The sequence below is a fragment of the Protopterus annectens genome, chromosome 8.part0 (genome assembly GCF_019279795.1).
Source record: "Protopterus annectens isolate FY-2018-M chromosome 8.part0, PAN1.0, whole genome shotgun sequence".
NCBI lineage: Eukaryota > Metazoa > Chordata > Ceratodontiformes > Protopteridae > Protopterus > Protopterus annectens.
In genome coordinates this window covers 1,875,495,108-1,875,517,231 of record NC_056741.1, presented here as the reverse complement: position 1 = coordinate 1,875,517,231, position 22,124 = coordinate 1,875,495,108, and the positions used below count along the sequence as shown (strand labels likewise).

Below are 22,124 nucleotides of genomic sequence, written 5' to 3'. Positions count from 1 at the left end.
CTCTGCTTCCCCCAACACTTTGCAATACCTTACTTATCAAGAAACATAATTCTTTCTTGCTATATACTAAGTTTCCCATACATGTGTAATCTTTCATTATCCCTGTGTGCTAGAAGTTCTTCTTTCACTTTTTCTTTCCTGCTCTACCATGCTGAAGTCCTCTCAATACTGTATAAAAATATATTTTTCCCACTGGATCCTTTCTGTACAATTCCCTTCAAATCTGCACTATCAGCTTCCAGTATATTGTTATCTTGTTACATAACTTTCATATAAATATTTTGCCAGCATTAGATTTACTCACAATCCTAGCTCATTTCTCTTTCCCAACAACTTAACTCTCTTAATTAATTTAGATGTTTTGTACCATCTATGGAGTAATCTTAACTTCATACCATAAACTGGACCTAAGTCTCATGTCTTGTACTGTTTTCCAAACTTCATCCCATACTGGGTCGTAACACCATGCAGGGTTGTCAAACATCCATTTTTCTATTAATCTTTCCAGCTCTTCTGTACTGATCGTACTAAGTCTTCAAGCATTACTGCAAATAAACCTTTTCTAACAGTTACTCATTTGTCACATCATTTAGTACTATCATCGTCCATCACTCTGTTTCAGTACCTCTTCTCATTTCCTAATCGCTCTATGTACCTAACAAATATCCCTTCATTAAAGTATTTTTTAACTCAGTGGAGATCAGTATCTCTTTCCCAACTAGCATATAATCTCTCCTGTGCATTTAATTTTTCTGCTCCATTCTTCCATGTTTGTTCCCAGAGAGTATGAAATACCTTGTCACATTTGTCTTCTGTCACCCTGCAGTGCCATCTTTGTAGGACTGTCAGTCCCCAATATTGTCAGTCTGATGACCTATGTATACCTCTCACCACCCTCTCTATAACCATATGCATTGCTACTTTCTTTCCACCTAGCCAATTTTAAAAACTAATATTTTTGATATTTTACCTTCTGTGGTAAATTTATGGCTACATATCATCATAACTATGCATTGCACAACCTTCTTTGTTTTAATTAATTCTCAGTCTGTCTTCTTTTCTTGTACTGCTTCTACTGCCTTTTCATACAAAAGTCTCATGAACATAATAAGCCCTCATTAGATAGTTGTCTTGTATTTGAACCAAAACATATTTTAATGAATACATAACAACCAGTAAGACCATTACTCTAATTATGTCTACTCTTCCCTTCAAATAATGCAGTCTACATGACCAATTATCAACCATCCTTTTATTTCTTTCAGCTACCCCTTTGTGTTTTGTTCAACTATCTCTTGTACAGAGGGAAATATTCTGAGCCCCATCTAATTCTATTTTCCATTCAATCTAGGCAGCCCCATCTCCTTCCAGTCTCCAAAGGCCTTACTATTATGGACTTATGAGGATGAAAGTTTAATCCTGCTTCTACTTTATCCCCAAAAGTAAATCATCTGTATCCTCAAGCCAAAGCATGCATTCATCTCCAGGTTGATTAAAACTGCTTCTCCCCATACTCTGTCCTGCAGAAATGTTTTAATTCTCTCTGCCATTTTTTAATCATAAGTAGAAATAAGCAAGACTGTGGGCATCTGTGTCAGGATCTCCTTTCCAATTTTACCTGCTATGAAAATGCCATTACTAATGTCACATCAAGAACATGCTTTCACTTGTCTACTTCTTGTATATTGATGTGACCATGAAATCTCAACAGACCATGTCAAAACTTTCTGTATGTCCAAGAGAATGATTTCAGCCTGTCCCTTCCCTTTCTTCCCACTCCACAAAACTCAATATTCTACTGCCAATGATCACTCAATGCCTCTCTTCAACAGAACACACTTATTGTTTACCTTTTCCACCCTAACCATCAAAATTTTTGCAAAGATTTTCAATTCCAAATTATACAGAATGATATAGGTCTGAATTTACCCAGATATTTTTGGTCACCTTTCCCATTTGGCAAAACAATCACCTTAGCTATTAACACTGAAACTAGAAATATATTTTCTCTTCTTATTGGCACTAATCCACACCTTTTCCTGCTGATCCATTCACTTCCACATTAAGAATGTGAAATCAACTTTTTCTTTCAACTACCTCCATGCTCTGTTTTTCTACATCTATTTGCAGTTCTTCTTCTTGGTCCTTTAACTCCTCCATTAACATTTATATTCTATTCTTCCAACTGACACCCTATTTCTCATGTCTATTGAGAGCTTTCTTATTTCTAGTTCAGTATATTCAACCCTTTTCTTCATCCTATGCAACCTACTCACATGTTCATAATTCTCCTCCTAAACATAGCCTTTATCCAATCCCACTCCCTCCAATCCCCTTCATTATTCTCCTGTTTGTTCTTCTCTAGCCCAGATTAAGTCAGCTTAGTATCTTTTCAGATCTACATTTCCAAGGAAGCAAGCTCTTAACGTTTTATGCCTCCTCATCCCTTAACCACACCATTACAGCCATATAGTAGCAACCATAAAATGATCATATGAAAATATATATACACACACACGCACATGCTGAGCAGAACAGGAAATCCACTCTTGTGCATGTTACAGTGTGATCTTGGAGTTGGTATCTTTAAGTAGTAGGGGGTTTGTGGGGGCACAGCCCCCATAGGGGTGCCCCTTTACAATGTTAAAAGTAAACGTTTGTACGCAAGTTTTTTTTTTTTTTTTTTTTTCATTTTTGTTGTGTTTCTTATGAATATTCAGATTGGTGTTATGGAGACCGTCATGAATATTTAGTGGTAACTGCTAAGGGTTTAGGTTTATTGATTAGTGGACATGGTATGGGTGAGGGGAAGTAGGTAGTTTTATTTGGAATGGTTTTGCGCTTTTTATATGGTGCTTGTGTGTGTTGTTCTTGATACATTGTAGGGAGGTTAGTCGGGGCTTTGTAGTGTTGGTGTTCTGTGCATTGGGTATGTGGGGTGTCATGTGTTTCAACTGTTGGTGTTTAGAGCTCATTGATTTGATTTTTGGTCTTCAAAGATTTCGGTAATCTCAAGTAGATCCACAATATATATATATATATATATATATATATATATATATATATATATATATATATAAAAAATTAGGGTCGGGTCTATATTAGAACATTGAAGTTTCAAAACTTCGAATGTTCTAATATCAACTGCTATTCAGTGAAAGCTGAAAATATTGAAGCAACAGAAAGCCAAATTTTTTCCTAGGGAAAGAATTCAGTTGTCTGTTTCTGTTGCTTCAGTATTTTCAGCACTGTGGTGGAAAGTTATGGGTTGGGTTCAGGTAAGTGTACGACTGAGTGAGGGTTAAGTTAGTTAGGGTGTGGGTTAGGTATGTGTGTGATTGTGTAGATGTGAGGGTTAGGGCACATTAGGTGAGTTAGGGTTAGGGCGCAAGTTAGGTATGTGTGCGATTGTGTGGACGTGAGGGTTAGGGTGGGGTAGGTGAGTAAGGGTTAGGGCGCGCGTGAGGTGTGTGTGCGATAGTGACGGAACTTAGGTTTAGGGTTTGGGTTAAGGTAAATGGATAGTTAGTGGTGTGTGTATAGTTTAGTGTAGGGTTAGATGTAAGATTTTAGGTGTATGTGTGTGGATTGCTGTTTGTTTGTTGTGCTTGTGTTGTGTGCATGTGTTTTGGAACAGCAAATTTTTTCCATAGGAAAAAATTTGCTGTTCTATATGTTCGATATTTTCAGCTTTCACTGAATAGGGGTCGATATTAGAACATTTGAAGTTTTGAAAATTCGATGTTCTAGAGCATCGAAGTTTCTAAACTTCAAATGTTTTACTATTGACCCCTATTCAGTGAACGATTACAACATCGAACATGCAGAATAGCGAATTTTTTCCTAGGGAAAACATTTGCTGTTCCAAAACACATACACACAACACAAGCACACCAAACAAACAGCAATCCACACACATACACCTAAAATCTTACATCTAACCCTACACTAAACTGTACATGCACCACTATCACTTACCTTAACCCTAACCCTAAGATCCGTCACTATCGCACACTCACCTCACCCACGCCCTAACCCTAACTCACCTACCATGCCCTAACTCTCACATCCACACAATCGCACACTTACCTGACCCGCGACCTAACCCTAACTCCCCTACCCCCACCCAATCGCACACTTACCTGAACCCGACCAGTAACTTTCCACCACAGCGCTGAAAATAGAAAAGCGACAGAAACGGACAATAGAAATCTTTCCCTAGGAAAAAAATCTGTTTTCTGTAGCTTTGCTGTTTTCAGCATTCGCTGAATAGGGGTCGATATTAGAACATTCGAAGTTCAGAAACTTTGATGTTCTAATATAGACCCTAAAATTGCAGTGAAAATAATAGAAAAAAGATTTGACTTGGGGAAAAATAGGCATGAGGATGTTTTTGGAAAAAAGGAAGATATGTGAAGAATATGTTAATTAGAATAAAATAAGCAGTGTTTGTATAAGGTTAATAGAAGGGAAGACTGTAGCTAGTAATACATTAAAAACATTTGATAATGTATTTTGTGATGCATTAAAAGCATGTGATAATACAGATTTTAAATTTGTGTGGAAGGATTTAGAGGTATATAGAGTGGAATGGAAAGAGACATTCTTTAAGATTCTAGAAAATAGTTTGATAAATGAAAAAAAATACATGAAAAGAAGTATTCAATGAGTGGAGAACTATTTGTTTAGTTGGGAAGGCAAATATGTTACAATTTACTAGGCAACTGCTGGAGGCTATGATAAAAAAGGAGTAGAACTTTTGTTGGTAGTAATTTATATGGATGATTTAGTTATGCTGACAATTAACAATAAAATATGGGTAAAAGATGTAATGATGTTTGCAGAAAATGTCTAATATATTTAGGATTAAGTCTGGGTAAAGAAGTAAGTAATTGATATGGAGAAGTGGTGAAATTGGGGGGTAAAGGTTAGAAGCAAAGAAAATGCAGTATTAGGCATTGCATATGGAGAAAAGGAATGGCTGCAAAAATTATAGGAAGACATTAGGAAGTAAAAATGATAGCAAGTTAATGGAAAATGTTTAGTTTGGCAGTCATGAAAAGGGTCTATTTAATACATTCAGCATTTGGGAAAGTTAGGTAGCATTGTTGCCTCACAGCAAGAGGGTCTCCTGTTCGATTCTCGGTTGGAGTGCGGAGAGTGCCTTTTGTGTGGAGTTTGTATGTCCTCCCCACGGTTGGGTGGGCGTTCGAAAGACATGCGTAAATGGGTGTGCCTTTGCTGAAGGTTGAACGTCGATCTGGCACCTTGGCGTTCGTGAAAATCTACTGCCAATCATTAGTGGACCGGAGTTCCGCTGTGGCGACCCCTAACCGGGAAAAGCCGAAAGACAACAAGTGTATATGGCAAGAGTGTTTGTTTCCAACAGAGAGAAGAAAGAAATTATTAGAAATTGTGTTTAGGGAACTATAGTGTTTTTTCCAGAACCCTTCCATAGTTGCCTTTAAAACTAAGCAGGGATGACCTGTCATCCTTTTAATTTACGTCTCAAGCCATTTACCAGGAGGATTAAATTAACCTGATAGGGGTAGTGAGTGTTTTAAGAATCTTCGAAAATTTGGATTAAGAAGATGAAATTCTGTTTACTGTTACCTTAGTGGTGTACTTCAGTACTTCACCCTAATAGACCATATATATATATATATATATATATATATATATATATATATATATATATATATATATATATATATATATATATATATATAATGCAGTCTTTCCAACTAGGACTGATCCTTAACAAGTAGTTGTTAGTCTTAATTTTAAACTCTGCAGCATTCTTGAAATGAGGTCTTTTGCAACTGGACAGAAAAGCCTGACTTTTATAATTACAGTAAATTACTAGGTCTTCTTGAGTAGACATCCAGGCCAGGTCTTGGAAATGAGCTTTCTTTTATATTTACCAATTTAGACATGCCATGTTATCTGTGATGTCAGCGGGAAGATAATATTTGATGACTTTCTCACTGGGTTACAGAAAATAAAATTGTTCTTGGCTTAAAGATACAGTGGTCTCTCTGTTGAAGTTATTGGAGAGATCACCCTCTAAAAGAGAATAAATTTGGTGGTCAGTCTAACTCTGCTGCGAACAAAATTTATATACCCTAGTAAACTGCTGTCATCCTTCTGGATTGCTCTTAACTTTCATATGAGCAGTGAGACTTAAAATATTGCACAGTATGTGCTATTCCTAATTTTATTAATAAATGTCAGAGAAAGCACTTGCTTCCTTAAACATGGCTTGTTAGAAGCAGGTTTTGAACATGTGATGTGCTGTTCCAATAGTTAGCAAATCAGTGGGAGGTAGACTGGTATTTACTAATAAGAAAGATAAAAATTAAAAATGTATTTGATAATGAAAAAGGGACGTAGTACCTGGTAGGCAAGGCACTTATAAATGTATGAAGTGTAGGCAATTTAGATATGTAACAGAAGGGGCCAGATATTGCAGCAATGTAATTGAATTTAGTTACAGATTTCCAGGTTATTTCATTTGTATTTCTATTAATGTTGTATATGTTGCTGAGTGCTTACATTCTATATAGACAGAATAACCAGTAAGTTTAAAAACAGACTCTATAAACAATATTATGAAGTTCAGAAATGTAATGAAAACAAAACACTTTACTGACGTAAAAACATGATGTAAAGAAAAAGATTTTGTTTCCTTCTCCTAGGAAGGGTTCATCATGGCTTAAGAGCAAATGATGTAAAGAATACATTAGACATTAAAGAATTAAAATTGCAGTTGTTATTTAATTCAACTGTATATCCAGGTTAGAATGATGCAACATATTTTAAATGAACTTTGAAATCAATGCTATTAAAGTACTGAACATAAACTAATATACTAATTGAAATTATGACAAATACTTTTTGTTTTTTTTTTAGTTACTGATAGTAATAGGAAATCTAATTCATCTATTTAATTGTGATTTTAAATATTGACTACATAACTATTGTATATGCAATGGCACTTCAGTTTGAAGAAATCTTTTAAATCAGTAAGATGGAAACACTAATGTTGAAATGAATAAATTATTAAACTCTTTTTATTTCTGTTTTTTTTTTCAGTTGCTGTTTTTCAGTAATCAGGAGTTTTCTGGCAAGACAGGTGTAACCATTCGAATACAAATAGTCTAAATTCTTCATTCCTATTACCACTTCTTTTCATTTCTGCCTTACCAATCACTTCTCCCAGTCTTCTCTGTAGAGTTTCAACATCCTGTGCAGCATTTCCTTAACGTTCTGTTCCCTTCATTCCCTAAATTCCTCTTTACGAATTCTCTTAATTCTTCATTTTTCCATCTTGACTATATTCCCATTGTTTCCCCTCACCATGTGTTTGATACTAACTGGTAAACTTTAGCGAACTGGGCTTAGCCTCAGTTTGGGCAGACTGAAAAAGAAGGCAGGACTGTTAGTAGGACAGATTAAAACTGTAGCAGAAAAGAGAATAAAGTATGTTTACCAGTTTGTTCTGTCCTAAATCAGGTGAGAGTGGGTGGATAGTGCATTAAAGGATAAAAGCAAGGCAAGAGGAACCATATATTTTTTCATCAGACAGCAGAAACAACCTAGTAGAAATGATATATGCATACAAGAACATTACAGAAAAAGTAGAGTGGTCATTCTTAACAGGAAAGGCAAAACAAGGAAAATGGAGCTTACATATAGCGGCTTTTAGGCCTCATCTTTCACTAGTTCTGCACAATTGCCTTTTCATGGCAAGGGCTATAAACCCATGGAATGGGCTACCAGATTGGGTGGAAGAGAAGGAATTCACAAAGACATTCAAGAGGGGAGATGAAGAAAAGAAAAGATTATGGTGAAGAGAGAGACATAAGGATAGTAAAATACTAAATGCATCTAAAGAGGAGGTTAATAGGTTAATGACCTCCTTTTACCATAATGCAAAGACAAATTGAATATAGTGAGTGTTTTAATTTTGAGGTGGGGACAGCAGGACACCAGTGGCATAAAAAAAAAGGTACAAAATTGGGTGAGGAATCTAAAAATAATTATGCTTGAATACAAAGAAAATTGACATTTAACAAGCTAGAATTCAAACCCATGTAGCCAAATTGAAGTGTCAAAATGTTTTTAGCTGAGATGAAAGCACTTCTGAGTCTGATCCACTATCACTCTATTGATTCATGTTTAATTTCCAGGAAGCATAAAAATTGGTCTAACCCACTGCATCATTGACCACTCACTTTGTCTGTCTCTCCCTGAAAAGTCATAAATCAAATCTTGATATTCTTCATCAAATCAACGTAACCAAAGCTATGTTTACTAGTAACTCATTACAGTATTCGCAGACAGAAACAAAATAACCTCACTGACAAAATACAAGCAGTGAAACTTTTGTTGGGAGGGGCAAATCCCACTGCATCTCCCATGTGGGGCTACCATATAGTCAGCTGCTAGATGAATACACACACACACACACACACACACACACACACACACATACACACACACACACTCAAACTGCAAGATTGTAGAGCCACAAAGAAGATGAAATATGTGGACCCCCCCACTACACCTTATTAATGCATGCTTACATTAATCTTGTCCATGCACCTAACCACAACTCAACACCTTAATTTAAAAAGAAAACTTTTCATTGCACTACCACAACACAAAACACACAGAAAGACCATAAATACATTAGCACACATGCTCGCTACTGAGTCTGTATACTTTCCTAGCCCTTACTGCTACCCTAAACAGCAAACATACAAACAAACTCAACCTTTGTGCCAAAATGTTATGCATATCTGAATTTTTCAGCATTAAAATATCAAGTGTACACTTACCTTACCCACAAACTACTGTCACTTGACATGACCATCACTGATCAGAAAGCACATTTATCCACTTTCACAAGAACTAAACTCACTGGATAAAGTGACTATTTGACCTCAAGAAGGTACCCATGTATATATTTATGAGTGTGTGTGTGTGTGTGTGTGTGTGTATATATATATATATATATATATATATATATATACAGAGAAAGTTGTGAACATTGTTTGTAGGTGATGGTCACTGTTGTTGTAACACCCCAATAATTGTACCAAATGGGGTAAATGAGTTTGATGCCATTACCAATCTATGTTTGTATGTGGGGGGGGGGGTATGTGGGTGTAACATCTTCCTTATAAAACAAGAAAGGCAGTACTAAAATAAACACTATATTGCTAGAAGACTGAAAACTTAAAACCAGAAACACACTATTTTTTAGTTATTTTCTTTAACTAGACAAACTAGCTATACTGAGTGTGAATCAGTAGATAACAAACCAGCTGTTGCCTGTGTGTTTGAGACTTATAGACCAAAAATGCCAGCCTTCAAATAAATGCTTACATTGTGAGCAAAGCTCCTTACACCCCACTTGTAGAAGACTGTCCCCTTATATTTCCTTAACTATTATATGTTACTGTCCAGTCAAAAAACAGAGATTACATTAGAACATATTCTGGTTAGACTACAATAACTGTTTCATGATTACGAAGATCAAAATATTGCCCACTGAACTCTGATTTAAGAAGCCATATATTAATTTTGCTTGTTTTTTTTTTTAATTCAGGAGAGCAACCACATGGAAGAAAAAGCAGAGGCTACATTGCGTTACTTTTGTGGAACCATGGAATACCAACAAGCTTTAGAATTTTCCTTAAAACCTGCAGAAACTGACAGGTAAAGCATTCTTGAATTGTTAAGTTGTACTTCAAAGTATGTGGCTATGGCAAAGATTTTTCTCATAACATTGCATCCTGCCTATTCAAGTATGATTTCAAAGGGTAAAATTATGTTTATTAATTTTCTACCTATGACAGTCATGCTTTTAGCTCTCATTCTTTCAGATAACTTGCAAGGCTGTTAAATAGTGTTACAAGCTGCATTTTCTGTATATAGTATCCCTCATAATTCCAGGTTTTCCCCTTCAAAATTCAGGATTTATGGACAGATTAGAAAGCAATAATTGTCTAAATTCACTAGTCTTGTTTTATTTTGCCTTTCATATCTTTTGATAGCAGGACAAAATATATCAGTAGTAGATTTTTCCAAAGATAACAGTTAATAATTTTTAGTAACCAAATAAAATGCACCCAATGGCCATTAGAAAAAAACTTGACTTTATTTTAAAACATACACGGTCAAAATTTGAAGTAGTTAAGTGCTTTCATCACCTGTAATGACTTCATCAGAACTGAAAAATCATACTACCATTACAACAAACTATATATACTCTAGTACAGATAGTAATTGGCTGAAAAGTTAATGAATCAATTAAACAATTAATCACTACATCTCTTAGAAACACAGTTCAAGTAAAGCACAATGTATTAAAAACATAATATAATGTAATACCAAATAATATATAAAACAAGAAAATTGTACTTAAATACTGCCAAAAAGGAAATTTTGTTAGAAATGTTGAACATTGTGTCATACAAAATGTTATTAAATATAAATTTCATTGCATTTCATAAGTTAATACAAGGTAAAAAGCATTAGTTGAAATGTTTAAATATAGTATATTTCTTACCACTTCAAAAACTACAATAAGTTCATAATATATAAGGAAAAAATTAAACTATTAAAAATACAAATTTATGTATTTTATTATTTATTTTTTTTTTTTTACGGTTTCAAATTTGGAAAAATAGTGTACATATTGAATCGGGGGGGGGATTGGAAGAATCAGCTTAGTAAGAAGGAATTTTATGGCAACTTAGGCTTGCTGCCAACTTCCCCCAGGCTTAAATGAGAGTGTTTCTATAACATCAGCCCTTAAAGACTAGAGCCCAGATCAAAGAATGGGGTAATCGAGTTTAATAAACATGATGTTAGAAAAATACATACATTTGTATTTTTACTAGTTTATTTTTTTCCTTATATATTATAAACTTATTGTAGTTTTTGAAGTGGTAAGAAATATACTATATTTAAACATTTCAACTAATGCTTTTTACCTTGTATTAACTTATGAAATTTAATGAACTTTATATTTAATAACATTTTCTATGACATGATATTCAACATTTCTAACATTTCCTTTTTGGCAGTATTTCATTTAGTACAATTTTCTTGTTTTATATACTATTTGGTATTACATTATATTATATTATGTTTTTAATACATTGTGCTTTACTTGATCTGTGTTTTAAGAGATATAGTGATTAATTGTTTAATTGATTCATTAACTTTTCAGCCAATTACTATCTGTACTAGAGTATATATACTTTGTTGTAATGTTAGTATGGTTTTTCAAGTCTGATGAAGTCATTACAGATGATGAGAGTGCTTAACTACTTCAAATATTTGACTGTGTGTGTTTTAAAATAAAGTGGAGGTTTTTTCTAATGGCCATTGGGTGCATTCTGTTTGGTTACTGGTGATTTTGTGCATCCTGAAACTATCATTTGTGGAGTTAATAATTTTTAACATTTCAAATATTTCCATTTTCTCAAGCACTAAAAGATTTGTCAACATTTGTCTCTAACAGCCATTCCTGAACATTACGTACGTCGGCAGGCCTGTAGAGTACTGTGCTTTATCTAGTAAAAGCTTTATCGCTGTTATCTACAAATTGTGTCTTTTTTCACCGCTTCTTTTTTTTTAATGGAATTCCTTAACATTTTTGTGACAATATCTCAAATACCCATATCATATTTCCTTGTTATCTTCTTCTTCAAGTGAAAAGAATATCATTTCTTTTACCTTCAAACAAACTATTTTATTTAATGCTTCTCACTCTTCTTCTCAGTTTCCTCTGAATACCATCCAATAATTTGATATCCCTTCCTTTAAAATTTATCCATACTTCTCTGAATACTCCTTACTCCAACTGTGACTTCATTAATACCCAATATTAATACATGAACGCTTCTTTATTTTTTAATTAAAATCCTTTTAGCACACATCTAAATATCATGTTTGTTGCTAACAAATCTTTCTAATGCTACTTCCTAAAATTAATTTCTGGTGTGATATGAATCCTTAATTTCTTTCCTTATTTATGCGTGATAGTGACAAAATTCATTTTCTGAACTCAGCTATGATATTTTTTTTTTTTACCAAGAGAGACGTCTCTGCATCCACGTTTGGGAGACTGTACCCCACATCCCTATTACTTAACTATTTTCAGTCAGAAGTCATGCTCCCTAAGTAAAAAAAACAATGTTCTTTTTCTCAGGCTAAAGTAATCTCTTAGTTAACATCAAAAGCAAGCTTCTGCAAATCTTTTACCTACAACTTTCTGAAATCTGTTGACTTGATTATTGTGTTTTACATCGGGGCCTAGCCACATTTCCAATATGGTGATACATACCACAGTTATTCTAAGCCCCATGTAGTATTTTACTTTTTCACTTGAAAATGTTCCCCTTATTTCAATGCTTCCACTGTTGTTTTTGGATCCCTCCTCACAAATTCCAGGGTAAAGCATGATTCCATGAAAAAAATGGACAGAGAGAAGAGTCTGGGTTTTGGTTACTGTTGCAAAGCAGTGATACATTTGGAATTGTTGTCAAAATGTGTGTCAGTATTACTTTTTGATAGTAGAAAGGAAGAATCTATGTATGATCAGATGAATTTAAAATTCAAAAAAATTAAAATAAAATAAAATAAAGTAAATGAATACAGTTCTGCCATCCTTTCAGCCTCCTTTTTCATCATGCCTTTCTCCACCTGCTTCATGCCCTCTTGTGTAGCTCAGTGAAGTGTGTCTTCAACACCCATTCCAATAGCTCAGATTGCAACTCTGTCAATGACAAAAAACTTTTTCAGAGTAATTGTCTAACTGGGCCCAACAGTCAGCTCATCATGTCTCCTCTTGCTCTGCCATCCTTCTTGTCCAGGTTTGTCTTCACATTTCCCCAGCATGAGTTTTGCCCTCATGCCATGTTTTACTTTTTGTTCTTGTCCCTAGAAACAAAGACCCAAGCTCTTCTAATCTCTGGTGATACCTCTCCACTCTCCCCACACATTTCTGATACCTTAACTCAGGACTATGTGTAGCGACCAAATTTTTTGATACCCGAATGGCATCTAAATCTAAAGACAGTCCTCAAGTTGTGGCCTGGTTAGGACCTTTTTCTTTGCTCCTAAAGTCCATCCATCCATGGTTAGAACCCTGCCAATAACCATTTGTGACTGATGTGAATATTCGTATCACAACTCTGGCATCCTGTGCCCTGTTGTGATTTGTGTGCATTCCTACCCACATGCCTTCAAGGGCTACCTCACCAACTTGTAATGCCAAGCCCATGTCCCCTGATCCTCTGTTGTGCAAGCCTTCAATGGCATTGCAGTAGTTTGGTTGACCACTGTAGCTTTGTCTGAAATTGTAAATTCCAGTCGTCAATGCAGACTATAAATGATTTTTGTTGCTATGAACCCATAGTATTTCCTAGTGGTTATAAACATTATTTCTTATGATCCAAGCAGAGTTTATTCAGGAGAGATATATGCTTGATATTTCATTAAGATTCTACATTGAACAGACTTCACAGAAAATGTGAACAGACAGAATAACACGATAATATTACTCACCTTTGTTACTGAGAAAGAATCAGTGTTCTTATGTCAGAGGTAGTTGCTGTATGTAGGAGACAAGACAAGATTGCTCCTTATCCACAATTTTATTTGCTTTATACTTGGAACCTTTGGCCTGTAAATTAAGACCAATAGTGAGATTGGAATAAGTTTGTGGCCATTGTAGATGTAGCCTGTGACTTTATGCAGATGATCTATCCTGTATATAAATAACCATGAGTATCAGTACTATTAATAGCGAGTATAAAGATTTTGGGACTTATCAGAAGATAAATTAACTGATACTAAAATTACTGCATTGCTTTTGAACAAATATGTTTTCCATATTTATGGGATAAAACATGAAAAATATATGTGGGCACCAACAGCCACTAATTTTTCAACCACAGTAAGGCTAGGATATAAGAGGACAATTGACATTTTCAATAATTACCATCTTTGGTGTGATTTACTTCTTGAATTTCAGTAATAGATTCCATCAGTTCAGTTTCCAGTGATATCCATTTTACAGGCTTTACTGCAGGACTTGATTAGATGTGTTAGATGCTTGGGCATATGTTTACATCAGTGTATTATACAAGACTGATTTTAATTGATATGCCCCTAGATTTACTAAAATCCATGTAGGCATAGTGTAGAGCCTACAAGGACTGTTACCATATCTGTGTACATGGTTCTTTCTCACCACGGAGTGCAGCAGTAGACACATGCCAGACAGCTTAAAAATAGAAACTAGATATATTTAATTAGTTATGAAAAGGTCAAGTTTAAGTGTAGATGATTGGGTTTGCATGGTGCATTGCAGTGCACAGCAGTGCTTAAACAAGGCTGAGAGATATATCTAAAAGTATAGTAGTATTCTACACATCCATGCAGCCAAATGGTTAGAATGACAGCCTTATGAGCAGTAGGTGCAGGATTTGAATACATAGATGGGTTATTATTTATTTTCAAAATACAAATTATGCCACTTATTTTTAAACCTTGAAGTGCTGCAATCAGCTAAGCTCCGCTAAGCCCTGCTAAACCATGCCAAGCACTGTTTAAACAAGATCTATTTTAGCACTGCTGGGCACTGCTTGGTACCATGCAGCTCCCCTTATCTGGCTTGCACACTGCTAAGCAATGCCAGTTTAAGCACTGCTCAGCTGAGTTCAGATGGTTTGAGAGGTGCTAAGCAGCACACCACATTTTTAAAAATTGCCCAATGGCATTAAAGGGTGGGAAAATGGGCTATGGTAAGTTCAACCTGTGGGAATACAGCATAACCAGTTGGAATTTGAACTGTGCAAGAACTATGGCAGGTGTTGGAGAGGGTGCACATTTCCAGGCACAGCAGTGGGGCATTCTGGAGTCCAGAGTCATGGTTGGACTCCTAGTGAAAGACCATGATGACTGGCTGTTGCAGGGGGCAGTTCCAGGACTCACAGTGTAAGGCAGAGGCCTGGGACCCGCTAGCATGCTATCTGGGTCTATATCACCACATCAAATGGTGATAAGTTCGAACGCCCTTTGTTCGAACCTAGAAATCTGAAAACCCTAAACAGCAAACTCACGGAACAGTGATTTTTTTTTTCCCCAGGGAAAAAAATCGCTGCTCCGTGAAAAAAGAAGTCACAACTTTAAAACAAACTGAAGAGGGGGGCTTCACCCCCACACCCCCCAATGTGAGGGGCTATGCCCCCCAAACCCCCATACTTAAATATTCCAACTCTGAGATCACACTATAGTGGAGGAAATAGCAAAGCCCCGAAGATGACCCACCGATTTATTTCCCTGGAAAAAAAATCGGTGTTCTGTAACTTAGCAGTTTAGGGCTTTTGGACTTTTCAGTTCAAACAAAGGGCATTTGAGTTTATCATCATTCGATGTGGTGATATAGACCCCACAATCTCATCAGTGCTGCAGGTATCCCCCACACAGGTGAACAGGTTTGTCAGCACTATGATGACCTGAAGCATCAGAAGGGGGATATTCTGGACAGCTGGGTCTGGGAAGCTTGGGCTGGGAATGCTCCACAAGTTTGTAAGTACAGTTAGCATTGTTTTACCAGTACCAAAGCTGAATGTTGGATAGGCAGGTATGCATAATGGTGTGCTACTCTCTCTACAAATGCAGAGCAGAGAGCTCAAAATGTGGAGGCGTATGGGGGTGCCTGGCCAAGCTGTACCATGTGTGTGATGAGTAGGGATGTAACCTGCAAACTATAGTCATATAAGCAGGAAAGAGTAACATAAAGCATTAACTCCCAGTAGGGATATACAGTTTTGATTGTATTGCAATCAATGTGGTCATACACCTGGAGTGCAGTAAGTAACCATTGTCAAATGTACTGCAATAAGCAGGGAAGAGTGAAGCTTTAACCGGGATAATGTAAATGAAATGAAGTTTCAATTGCAATAACTGTGGAATTACAGCTGTATTGCAGCACATGCAGTACAACTAGTGCTGTGCAATAAAAATGTGAAACTACAGCAGCAACTGCATGAAGGTACCAGTAATAAAGCTGTTGTGTGCAATCTGTGTGTAAGTAAAGCTGTTCTGCATGAAATCGAATATGACAACTGTTCTTGAAGAAAAACACAAAACAATACCAGTCCCTGTCTTAAGGTATATCTCATATAGAGTGCTGTGCAATAACTGTACAGTAACAGCTGTGTTACAACAAATAAAGTATAATACCTGTTCTGCAGTATCACATGAAGCTATAGCAAGAACACCCACAGTATATTGTGTATATCAGGATTGTCTTGAGTTAACCATTGCATTTCAGCTGTATGTATTCAGGCTCTGAAGTACAGTGCTGCAGGCAAGTGTAACAGTGAATTAGCTGTAGACTGCATATATATACTGTCTGCAGGAGAGAGAGCCAACCCAATAATCGGATATGGTGTGTAGACTTAACTGATGTTTCCACCCACAAACAATATTGTGTGTACACCTGCATTCAATGTAGTAATGTATAGTTAACCTAATATCTCTGTCATGCAGAAATTGCATGCATGTATGTCCAACTGTCAATGCAGTCTGCTATAAAAATGTATAACTATTACCAGGTCTTCTTTTGTTTCCAGGTGAGATTTAGTCAAATATCAGCCAGTCATTAATCAGCAATGACACAGTAGCTCAGTTTAAATGCTCTGCATTTTGGTACACCCAGACCAGGATTCAAATCCAGTAACATATAGTAATAAATAGTACTGAATCAGTTATGTTATGATAACATAATTTTCTCTCCACAGGAACTACAGGTAAAAGGATAAGGTAGCACATATTATGGGCATATAATTGTGTGCAGATATGTAATAATAATGCAGAAACTGAAGGGAATAAGCACAACGGTTAAAAAATTAAATAAAGAAGTAAAATGTGTAATGTTGGTATGGCTGTATGCCTGGAGTAACTGTCACTGTCACCGACATGATAGATGTCAAAAGCAAAGTAATAGAACGTCAGCCCACAGAACACCTTGGTAGTTATATAGGTCTGCCTGATGTGCAAGTGTTTTGTGTAGTTGGGAACCTGCAAGTGTTACTGCCTAGTCCATACTGTCCCATGTGGATAGCTTGAGAGGCATATACATGTTACAGCAGCTAATGGGCACCTATACACATAAAGAAAGACAGACCTGTATAGTAGATAGCAGTACTGTTGTCAACTATTTAGCTCACGATGGTATTAATGGACTGTATTTCTCTCTCCCCCACCCCTTATTTATATATATATATATATATATATATATATATATATATATATATATATATATTTATAGTATTGTTATTCACTGATATGGTTTACTATTAACATATGTTCTGCAATAAATGTTATTTTGGACATGTACTTTATTAAAAATCTGCAGTGGTACAGCGGTAGCATTGTTGCCTCACAGTAAGAGGTTCTCCTGTTCGATTCTCGGCCGGAGTGCCTTCTGTGTGGAGTCTGCATGTCCTTCCCGCAGTCGAGTGGCCTCTGAAAGATATGGGTGAATGGGCATGCCTTCGCTGAAGGTTGGGCATCGGGCTGGCAACTTGGCACCATAAAAATCGACTGCCAATCATTAGCAGACCGGAGTTCTGCTGTGGAGACCCCTAACTGGGAAAAGCCAAAAAGACAAACAACTTTATTATTGCTATGTATTACAATGTTGCATATTAACATAGCTTGTTAAATTATCTACGTTGTTGGCCTTATACTGTAATGGTTACTGACATGCTGTTCATATACTGACTTACGTTATTTAGTGTTGTGTTTCATATAATATACATTGAAATTCATTGGGTTATTGCCAATGTTCCGGCATGCTGTTATTACTAACAAAATGTTTTGTTCATAATTAACCTATACACATTTTTATATTACTCTCACCACAGCATGACAGGTTAGGCCGGTTCATGGCAATCCTCCTGTCCCACCTCAGCTGGCTGTGGCAATGGGTATCAGCATGTCGTGGACCTAGACTGGTGGTGCCCCCTTCACTGGCCCTGCACCACCCTCGGATGGAATTGTCTCAGGGGATGGGACCCACCCCCTCGGGAGTGGTGGCAGAGGGGCAGTAGTAACCCAGGACCAAATACCAGTCATGGTGCACAGGATTGTGGATAGGAGTTATGACCAATGCCTGCACTGGATTAAGGACTGACTGGACAGCCTGGTGGGCCATGAGTGCCCTGGTGCTCTGCCTGCAGCACAGCCACCTTCAGGGCAGTGAAGGAGCAGTGTTGAATGCCCATGTGTGGGAATCTCAGTCCTGCTGCTATCTGGAGGCACATGTACTTCTGATTCCACAACACCCTCCCTATCCAAGGTGTTTACCCCTTTCATGTGTCACACACAACCTCTGCATGCTGTCTTGTCTGTCTTGTCTGTCTGCAAATGCAACATCTCCTACCCAACTTACGTCCCCTCCTGTACCTACATCTCTTCCCCAACACTCTACCCTCTCCTTAAAAAATGGTCACCTGTCCCACAAAAAAATATTGCTCCATACATAGCTCTCCATTTCACACGTGTCCACTGGACACAACTAAGTAGGTCCAATGGACTTGCCAACACATTTCTGTTGTCCTCAACCCTCTCTCTGAGGTTTGAGGGTCCAGATTCATATACAAAATCAGTAAATATGCACAGCTGTTCATAGGTGTTTACTAGGCTAATGGCCCTGGGGCCTTTACAAGCCTAGCCATAGGATTACACTGACAAAGTGCCACCTGACTTTAGTTACCAGTGCTTCTGTCGAGTAGAGCCACTGGTGTTATTCCCAGGGTGAATTTTCTGTTTCCCATCCACTCAAGATTTCTCTTGAAGAGGGTCAGCGAAGTGCTCTGCTTGACATGTATGGGAAGTCTGTTCCATAGCATGGGCAGTCTCTGGGTTATAAACCTGTCCCTCTAGCATGTTCTGTTAATTGTGGTAATAAAGTTGAGGTCTCTGGAGCATGTGGTGTGGAGGGATTGGGATTTCTTTAGATGTAGCATTTCTAGCAGAGCTGGGTCAGATATGACTTTGTAAGTCAAGCAGAGATCGCCTATAAGTAGACGATATGAGACAGAGAATAGTTGATGTTTTTTGAGTCTGTCCATATAGGACAAGTGCTTAAGGCCTAGGATCCTCTTTATGAGGTACTTTTGTGGCCTCTCCAGTTGTTGCAGGTGTCTAGTGAGGTACATGCCAAATGGGGCTTTGTACTCGATGATTGGCCTAATGAGGGAAGAGTAGAGGGAGACAATGACCTCTTTCTTCCTGGATGTAAAACTCTTAGTAATGAGATGTGCCACATAGAAGGACAGTCTGACCACAGTGGCAATGTGGTTATCAAAAGAGAGGTTGCTGTCAACCTGTGTTCCCAGATCTCTTATAACATCTTCTGTGTTCAGTGGACTGCCATCAGTGTGGTAATTCATGGGAACTGGGTTTTTCCCAAAGGGGATGATGGCACATGATTATTGCATTGAGCTTAAGGCCATGGTTCTGACACCAGTTGTTGGTCACAGGCCATTCTGTAGGATGTCAACATCACTTGGAGAGTTAATAATAGCTCCCAACTTGCAATTGTCTGTGAACTTTGTCAGCCAGAGTCTCTTCGTGTTTGCCTGGACTTCAGAGAAGTAGAAACCAAACAGGAGAGTACCCAGGACCAAACCCTGTGGGACTCCACTCGTGACTAATTGGTAGTGTGACTTGGAGTCAGCTACTATCACACTGTGGGTTCTATCTGTGAGCCAGTTTGCAACCCACCTAGTGATATAGGGGTTGATGCCAAGCTTAGTGAGTTTTTCTATGATTCCTGAGTTGGGAATGGTATCAAAAGTCTTGGCCACATCAAGGTAGGCTGTATGAACCACCTTGCCTTCATCTACAGCTTTGTTGACTGACTCAAAGAAGTCAACCAAGTTGAGCAGGCATGATCTACCCTTCACAAAACCAAACTGTGTGGGATCCAGAGTTTGGAAATTCCCTGTATCCTTGTTTATTAAGTCCATGATGATGCATTCCAGAGCTTTGCATATCAGACTCATCAGGCTAATGGGGCGATAGTTCCTAGGGTCTGTAGTCGCTCCTCCTTTGTGGAGAGGGATAACTGTAGCAGTACACCAGTCGGCAGGGACAAAGCCTGAGGTGAGGCTGGGATTGAACAGAGCACACAGGTGAGGTGCTAGCTCACTCTGTAGTTCATGTAGAACACAACCAGGGATATTGTCAGGTCCCATAGAAGCTGTATTCTTGGCCTTGGACAGTGCTGTTTTAACCTATGCAGCAGTAATACTGGGTGCCTGGCAATCTACTGGTATTGTGATTGGTCCTTTGGGTGGGGAAGAGGGGGTATAGTTGGCACTGAATCTGTCAGCCAATATACTGGCAATATCTGTTGGCTCAGTATAGGAGGTACCGTTGTGGAATGGCTCAGACCATATCTGGGTATTGCTGTGGAGATTTTTTACATAACTATAGAAGGCCTTGTGGTTGTTTTTACTATCTGCTGCAATTATTTTTTCATACCTAGCTTTAGAGGATTTGATGAGAACTAACCCCCCACCTAAACACGCTGTTCAACCTCAGCCTCTCCACAGGCTACGTGCCCATAGAATGTTGCACAGCAGCAGTTATTCCGCTCCACAAAGGAGGGGCCACAACTGACCCTGGTAACTATCGGCCCATAAGCCTGACTAACCTGGTCTGCACGGCGTTGGAGCGCATCATCATGGAACTCATTAACAAAGACATTGGGAACCTCCAAACACTTGACCCGACCCAGTTCGGCTTTGTTAAGTGCAGATCGTGCCTACTAAACCTGATTACCTTCTTTGAGACAGTCTCCAAGGCCGTAGATGAGGGAAAGGTGGTTCACACAGCCTACCTTGATCTCACCAAGGTGTTTGACTCCCTTCCTCACTCGGGTATTATAGAAAAGCTCACCAGCCTGAACATAAGCCCCTATATCACAAGATGGGTTGCCAACTGGCTTACAGACAGAACTCACATGATAAGAATAGTGGGCTCCAGGTCTGACTCTAAACCAGTCACAAGTGGTGTCCCGCAAGGCTCGGTCCTGGGACCCCTACTGTTCATCATATACTTCTCAGAAGTACAGGCAAACACAGGAGGACTATGGTTAACCAAGTTCGCCGATGACTGCAAACTGGGAGCCATAATTGCTGACATGGATATCCTTCAAAAAGGCCTTACTGAGACAGGCACCTGGTGTCAAAGTCATGGCCTCAAGCTAAATGCCAAAAAATGCATAGTCATCCTGTTTGGGAAAAACAAAATACCCACGAATTACCACATAGGGAGCAGCCCCTTTAATGCAGAAGAGGTAATAAGAGATCTGGGGACCCAGGTAGATAGTAATCTCTCCTTTGGCAATCATATTGCCAAAGTAGTTAGGAAATCTTTCTATGTGGCCCATCTAATTACTAAAGGGTTTGCATCTAGAAATAAAGAGGTTACAGTGCCCCTCTACTCGTCACTTATCAGACCCATCATAGAGTACAATGCCCCATTTGGGATGTACCTAACAAGACACTTCCAACAACTGGAAAGACCACAAAAGCACCTCACCAAGAGGATTACTGGCCTCAAACATATGTCCTATGCAGCCCGACTGAAAAAAAAAACAGCTGTACTCAGTGGCATATTGCTTACTCAGAGGTGTTCTCTGCGTGACTTACAAAGCCATGTCCAACTCAGAATTGATGGACATGCCCCACCTAAAGAAATACAAGTCACTGCGAGCCACGCACTCTAGCACTCTAGTGAGCTAAACCTCGCCACTACAATAAATAGAACATGCTGGAGTCATAGATTCCTGTCACAGAGACTCCCCATGCTTTGAAACAAAATTCCTAACTACATTAGGCAGAGTCCCTCACTAACATTCTTCAAGAGAAACCTTGACGAGTGGATGGGTAACAGAAAATACACCCCTGGATCACTTCATTGGCTCTGCTTGACAGAGGCTCAGTTAAATAATCAGTGGGGCGGCGATAGCCAACACACTCTGGCTAGGCTTATACATGCCCTCAGGCAGATAGCCT

At 38.0% G+C, this 22,124-nt stretch overlaps 1 protein-coding gene across 2 annotated transcripts in view; it reads left to right on the top strand.

Annotated features, from left to right (window-relative positions):
- LOC122809692 (von Willebrand factor A domain-containing protein 5A-like) overlaps window positions 1-22,124 on the top strand; it is a 1,295,998-nt gene that overhangs the window by 874,612 nt on the left and 399,262 nt on the right. For both annotated transcript variants that reach the window (XM_044081369.1, XM_044081368.1), the window contains exon 13: window positions 9,617-9,726. In XM_044081369.1, coding sequence (XP_043937304.1) covers window positions 9,617-9,726 — 110 coding nt within the window. The remainder of the gene's footprint in view (window positions 1-9,616; window positions 9,727-22,124) is intronic.